This window comes from Neomonachus schauinslandi, chromosome X (genome assembly GCF_002201575.2).
Source record: "Neomonachus schauinslandi chromosome X, ASM220157v2, whole genome shotgun sequence".
NCBI lineage: Eukaryota > Metazoa > Chordata > Mammalia > Carnivora > Phocidae > Neomonachus > Neomonachus schauinslandi.
In genome coordinates this window covers 15,307,577-15,314,918 of record NC_058419.1, presented here as the reverse complement: position 1 = coordinate 15,314,918, position 7,342 = coordinate 15,307,577, and the positions used below count along the sequence as shown (strand labels likewise).

The window sequence follows — 7,342 nt, the reverse complement described above, 5'->3', positions numbered from 1 at the left end:
AAGATTTTTTATTTATTTGACAGAGAGAGACCCAGCGAGAGAGGGAACACAAGCAGGGGGAGTGGGAGAGGGAGAAGCAGGCTCCCCGCCGAGCAGGGAGCCCGATGCGGGGCTCGATCCCAGGACCCTGAGACCATGACCTGAGCTGAAGGGAGACGCTCAACGACTGAGCCGCCCAGGGGCCCCAATAAATAAAAAAATCTTAAAAAAAATAACTTTTCCTAATCACAAAAGTACCGTTATTTTTGGAAAATTAGAAAACAAAGATAAGCATTCTATGCACGCATGCTAAGTTTTACAACGAACTAACATCATTTTGCACACAAATGATCTCCCAGGATCATGGCTTGAGGCGAAGGCAGCCGCTTAACTGACTGAGCGCCCCCCAGGCGCCCCCACAACATCATTTTGATGGCTCCAGAGTATCCTTTTTATAGATGTACCGAATCTATTACAATTTTTGGACATCGGGTTGTTGCCGATTTTTCACTATATTGTAAATATCCTTTTGACAATCCTCGTAGCTACATTTTTGCACACATCGTTGATTATATCCCTAAATTGTTATAAGGGGAATGACTGGGTCAAAGGATGCATTCAAATTGCCCCGAGAGATTTTACGCCCACCTGCCACCATCCAACCCCAAGAGTGTCACGCAGCTCACTGCAATCTTTGCAATACCGAGAGACAGAGCTGCTAAGGGCACACGAGTTTTGGAATCAGCCAGCCAGAGCGTTTGCCAACTGCATGGCCTCAGGCAAGTTTCCATAGCCACTCCAAGTCTTTATTTTGTCATCTGGGTCGCTGTGGGGATCACGTGAGCTCATGTGGGCAGAGTGCTAAGCAAAGCGCCTGGCCCATAGTAAGTGCTCAGTAAACAAAACTGTTGTGGATTTGCAACCGCTCCTACCCGCCTCTGGTGTATCATTTCCTGGAAATGGACACGCACTGAGCAATGGCTTCTGAAAATTCTCTTCTACAACTACTGTCTACACCATCCACCCTCCACATCAGCCCTCAAGTGTTGTTGCTGCTGTGGACTCTTGTGCTCAGCCCAGGACCGCCCCCCCCCGCCCCCCCCCCACTGCCCCAGTGCTCTCTGAGGTCAGGATGGGACTGCGAGGCAGGGTCTCGATGCTCAGAGTTGGGAGCATATGGGATGGAAGCCTTTTGTATTCCTACTAAAAGGAAAATCCAGGCGGCCCCAAGTGTCCTAGAACCAAAATGTTCCTGGACTGGTCTCATTCATTCATGTAGTCTAGAGTTTGATAAAGCAGCAGTCTTTCCCGGGGCTCCCTCCCTCTCATCTCTAGAGGTAACTAAGAGTGGGGGAACTTGGGTAAGAAAGGGTCACCAGGGTCACTTCTAGCGGTGGCAACAGCCACTTGAGCCAGTCAGGACTGTGACTTAGAAATGCCTTCAGGGTTCACAGGGTAGGTGAGCGTGGTTGCTGGAAAGAGGCCCCCCACCAAATTCAGGGTCTCCACCCCATGGGTCACCAACATCCAAGTCTGCTCTGGTAAGATGGCTTTTCCCAGGTCACCCAGGGTCTACTATGGGGTTGCTGTGAATTTGGGATTTGGGACACTGCCCCCCCCTCCCCATGCTGCCATCCAAACTGTGCTCTGGTGCACTCAGTGACCAGATGGACCTTGGACAGTGGCACACCACCCACTCCCCGAAACATTTCGATCAGAAAATTCTGGAAGTCCTAAAAAAAGAAAAGAAAAGAAAAGAAAATTCTGGAAGGGAAGCAGTTAAAAGAAATATTCAAAAGCCACTGGGGCCCTGCCTTGCCCATTTCAAGCATTCAGCCTCTAGGTCATATGCATGAGATCTGTAAGGCCAGTTCAGATGGAAACTGCCCCCTTGTCGGGCTACACAATTTCTCTAACTTGCGCTCAGAACATGCAGTACCCTTATTGAACGTGAAGCATGCCTAGTGATTATACTAAGTCAGCTTAATCACTCTCTTTGTGCCCTGAATCTCTATCGGTCTGCAGATATCAATTTTCAAAAGTAGCATTCATCCCCAAGAACAAATTTTAACATTTTCTTGCCCTTGGTTTCATTAAAAGAGGCCAACCGCCGCCCCCCACTCATTGTGAGCGATGTGAAATGTTGGGTAGAATGTCTGTGCCACGAGGTTACAACTTCTTTTGCTCTTCTCATCTGTATTACCTGAAAAGCTACGATGGGAGGGCAGGTGGGGGGCGGCGCTCCCATGTCACTGTGCAGACCACTCAAGATGCTTTTATCTTGTACAACATGCAGGCAAGTGGAACATTCAGGAGAGCTGGGAGAGACACACGTGGGGCAGGGGAGCAGGGGGAGGGGACCAGACAGTCTCTCCAGCCCTCCAATCTTCCTTTGTCTTCACGCCCACACCCCCCTTCATTATCTTGGATAGATGAGAGGCTCTAGGTTTTAAGCACCATCTGCCAGAGCACTCTCCCTCCTCCTCTCTTGCCTGAGTGGGTGTTTCGAATGGGGAAAACATCCATCCATGTCGTGAGCTGCCCTAGACTTTTTGAACACTCAGATTCAGCTGCTACCCTCGGCACAATTAGAAGAGTATCTATGAGACCAAAGGAGACTCCATCTCCCCTTGCTAGTCCACACGAACTTTGCGAGAAGTAACTGAGTCATCCCTTGACCTTGAGCATTTTGCTTTTGCAGGAAGAGGTCCAAGCAATGACTCACTGCTCCAGCTCAGATCCCTACTTGACTAACCTGCTTTGCTAACTTGGTCCAGTCTTAGCATCCCCATGCCCCTGATCCCTCTAGAAAATGGAGTTTCAACCCCTAGACTTGTATGAGTGACTTATACACAGGCGAGCGTTAAGCCCTTTATAAAGTTATGTGGCGTCCTTCCATTTGGTGTATTCAAACCACGAGCTATAAAATCAAGCCAACCAGCAATGACCAAACACAAATCACCTTTAATCAAGCAATTTTACTTCTAGAAAAGTTTCCTTGAGGGGCTCGTTGGACACGGGTGCAAAGATGTATATGCAAAGATGTTCATCACGGTGTTGTTAATATAACTGAATACTGTGCTCGTATTCGTTGCCATGGGAGGATATCTGTGATATTTTAATGATGCAAAAGCCGCCTTAAAAATCCTATGTGATGTGAAAACCATGTGGACCTGAACAGAAACAAATCCTAGAAAGAAGTATACCTAAAAGCAGACATTGGTGGTCTCTGGATATTGTAGTCAGAGTGGGGTTGGTTTTTTGGTTTTTTGGTTTTGTTTTTGTTTTTGTTCTACTTTTTCTACACTTTCTTCATGTTAAAAAATAGTCTGTAGCAAGCAGAAAAAAATTAAGCTATTTCCATTTTGAAAACAATAAATACCTACCTAACATGTCTTGTAAATCTTTCCTTCCCAGATAGTGACATGCCTCCGAATCAGTGGCGTTTCTCTTCTCCGTGGACAAAGCCAGAGCCAGAAGCGTCTTTTGCATATGGTGCCACCAACTGCAGCTTGAATGGGCCCAGTCTCATGACTCCGGATCAGTACCCAGTGTCCCTGGCGGGCAGCCCCTCCGTTCAGTCTGACGAGCTGTGGCATTACCCCTCCCTAGGCAGCCCCAGCTCCTCAGAGCCTGGCTACTCTCAGGCCTACTCCAGTGCGCACACGGTTCCAGAGCCCCAGCCTGACGGGAAATATGAGCCCTTCCTAAGTCTCCTCCAGCAAGACCGACACCTAGCCCATCCTCAGGAATCCACAGTGTGGGAGGATTGCAGCTCTGCCCAGGTAGCCAGAAGCGTGGGGTTGCTCTGCGACTTGCCTCCCGGCTCAGCCCACGGTGAGGAAATGCCTCCAGATACTTGCAGGACTGCCTCTGACTGGTTGTAGTTGAGAGGGAGGTGGCAATGAGATGGGGAGCTAAGGCTAATTGCTCCCTCTTCAGACATGGGGCTTCTGAGGGATGGAATGTTCTGCTTCAATGTTCCATAGATCTTCACTAAGCTTCATCAACATTCAGGGTTACATAGATAGCCAGCCAGATGGACTTGGCCCCAGATGGTCACCCCAGTCTGTTGACTTGGACTTACTCTAGAAAAATGATTTAGGCTGCTGCCGAAAATCGCAGGGTCCTGCATTCACCTCGCCGTCAGCCACCAAATAATCCACTTGTAAAACAGAGAACTCTCCGACAGACCTACAAGCTCAAACTCTATCCTCTAAACAGGTTGGCAACTTGCAGTGACGCCAGGTTCCTGGGCAGAAACAAGGGCGATCTATACCAACCATCTGCTCCAAACATTAAAATTCAAAGTCGCTGTAGAAGCAGTTCCATGGCTGCCTGGAGACCGCCATGGCTCGGTCTCCCTCGGGTGCCTGCGCCCAGGCCAGCACCCCTCCCCCTGAACTAAAACCCCCTTAAGGCTCATTCACTTCTTCATTCACTCACTCGCCCAACAAATATTTAATCAGTGCCAGCTAGATGCCAAATGCCTACCAAAAAACAAGACTCCCTTCTTTGTAAAAGGCTGGGGGAGAATTGGCCTGAAGTATACTTTAACCAACAGAACAACCCAATCTGCTACAAGATTTGCCTTTCATATGAAACATGGGTAATAATATATATATTTTATGGTTTCATGGGGCCAAATCCACATCCTCTGGCATTCTGTACTCTGGACAAATTTTCTTTTACAATCCCCTAGTCCATACACGTCTGTAGTTCTATGCCTGAAAGAAATTGCTAGACGTTGCCTTTACTCGGAACTAACTATACAGTACACAAAGGGCCTGTTCAGCATACCCTACCTAAGTCAGGCACTGTGTTCCAGCCTAATGTCAAAAACAAATTTCCCATTAAAATACCACTCTGTCATTTCCAGAGTTTGATTAGGAATGCACTTCAAGAGTAAATCATAAAAATGTCATGCTTGGGAAACCCCTGGGAAATTCCCACCCCTGTACCCTTTTTCAAAATTTTTCAAAAATTTGTTCCTGCTGGATTCAGAGGAAAAATTAGGCCACCTGTGTTTGCATATAGGCCTGTGCATACACTCAGCAGCTGGGTAGAACACAGATGGCTCGAATCCTCACCTCCCGCACATAACCACCATACAGTTCAACCCCAATTCAGCAAATATTTAGTGAACATCTACTATACGCCAGGCACATCATGGCAAAATTATGATGCAGGCATGATCCTATTTCTGAAGCCTCTAGACACATTATCACATGTCTATCACCAAGTCTGACTACTGAAAACTTCACGCTCTCCTACTAACATGGACGTCAGTTGTACTCATTGGCCTGGTGGTCTAGGATCCGTTGGGGAAGTCAGGAACATTGCCTGTAAGATGGGAACAAGACCCCAGGGTACCTTAAAAACAGAAACTTCTCTGTTTTTGTAACATCTGATAAGAGAAAATATGCTCGGGGGTTATAAACTGAGGGGCAGGGGCTGCCTGGGTGGTGGCTCAGTGGGTGAAGCGTCTGCCTTCAGCTCAGGTCATGATCCCAGGGTCCAGGGATCGAGCCCCCGAGTCGGGCTCTACACTCAGCAGGGAGTCTGCTTCTCCCTCTGCTTCTGACCCTCCCCCTGCTCATGCTCTCTCTCTCTGACAAATAAATAATCTTTAAAAATAAACTGAGGGGCAGACCATTTGGAGTCCCTGGAGATTTCTAATCATGTGTTCTTCCTTTCTAGATAAGAAAATATATTTCCCCCCAGATGGTGGACCCGCCAGTGCCAACCTTGCAAGTGAAAGTAGGTATCAGGTTCTGCCTTAGGTACTTGGTCCCTACAGCTTGGGAATAAAACTTGGGGAGGAGCTCATAGTGTGAAAACCAGGCTCTTCAACTGATAAGACCCCGATTTCTGTTACTTAGTATTTTCATAGCTGGAATTTGTTTCATCTTAGTCTCAAGGAGCCCATGTACTTTGTGCCTTGTAAAATGTCTTGACTTTTTTTTTTTTTTTTTACCATTTTCTTATTTTGCTATCCGAGCAGCTCTACTGCATTCTCTTACCCGAGCTAGATTTAACCCAGATGACTCAGCAAAATGAGCAAATTCATGAGGATTAGTTGGCTTGTCCCAGATGTTTAGTTTTCAGCCTAGAACATAGGGCTACCCCAGGACTCCGAGGCCCAGGAAAATGCCACCTGAGGCTAAGGGCCGGGACTCTGGGCTCCACGCTCAATTCAAAAGTGGTGTCAGTAGGAACTGCCAAATGGGAATGATATGGGTCTGGGGGGAAAGGCATGAGGATCTTTATGGCCTGGCTTCTAATCTGGGCTCATGACTTACTAGCTTCAGAAACTTGGGCACATTTCTTAACCTCTCCACTCCTCAGTTGGCTCATTTGTGAAATGAGGATTAAGATAGGGTGGCCCCCCCCAATAGAGTTTCTATGAGGATTAAAATGAGATAATATATGTAAACGCTTAGGATCTAGAATGTTAGCTCCTTGAGGGCCAAGATTTTGAGGGGTGTATACCCGCATCCCAGCATCTGCAACAGAGCCCGGCACAGAGGCGGAATACAAATTTGTTGAATGGATGGATGAGGGAGTGCTGGAAACAATATAATGGTGAAGAAGGAAATAGTAAAAATACATCGCCGACACAGTACAAATTCTTTTGTTCGAAGCCCTTGTGTAAGACAGACTAACGGACAAGCCAGAAGCACCCTTGGTGATTAATTGGCCATGCCCAAACGAGGAGATGGATTTAGGGCTGGTTCAAGAGCTTTAGCGTGGCTGAGTCAGGCTTCACATCAATCTCTACCCAAGAGGATGAGTTCTGCTAGCCTACTAATTAATGAAAGTCAGGATTATAAAGTCTCCTCTAAGTACTTGTTAGCGGTTTGTACATTTTTTAATGTTAAGCCTTAGAATTACGGAAAACTTGATGCTTTAAATGGTTCCTTTAAAAGGCGAAAAAAATAACGGCAACACGTACGGGTGGGGACTATGAGCCGGATCCCACGCGTGCCGTCCTGCTCGGTGCCCACAGTGACCACCTTGTGAATTGTGTATGTGCCTTACACAACAGGTCTTCAGGGAATAGGGATTGAAGGAATGCATAAATATTCTCATTTTGTAGGTGAGGAGACGGAGTCTCGAACAGGTGACCAGACTTGCCTTAAGATCACCCAGCATCAGGTGGCAGGGGGTATTCCTCTCTTTGCTCTCAGTCTCAAAGCCGTCCTCAATCATAAACGACAATACACATTAATCCTGAGAAACAATTCCAAGTTAAATCAAGTGTACTGCAGTGAGAGTTGGCAACTGGTAGGATCGTTTCACTGCATATGGGTTCACTGTCTACCTGTGGCCAGGACACCGTCCTAGAATAAGGGGAGGGGAT

At 47.2% G+C, this 7,342-nt stretch overlaps 1 protein-coding gene across 1 annotated transcript in view; it reads left to right on the top strand.

The window, feature by feature from the left end:
* Positions 1 to 3,866, top strand: part of VGLL1 (vestigial like family member 1) — a 10,673-nt gene extending 6,807 nt beyond the window's left edge. Inside the window, exon 2 of the mRNA XM_021685008.1 lies at positions 3,397 to 3,866. Coding sequence (XP_021540683.1) covers positions 3,397 to 3,866 — 470 coding nt within the window. The remainder of the gene's footprint in view (positions 1 to 3,396) is intronic.
* The last annotated feature ends 3,476 nt before the right edge of the window (positions 3,867 to 7,342 follow it).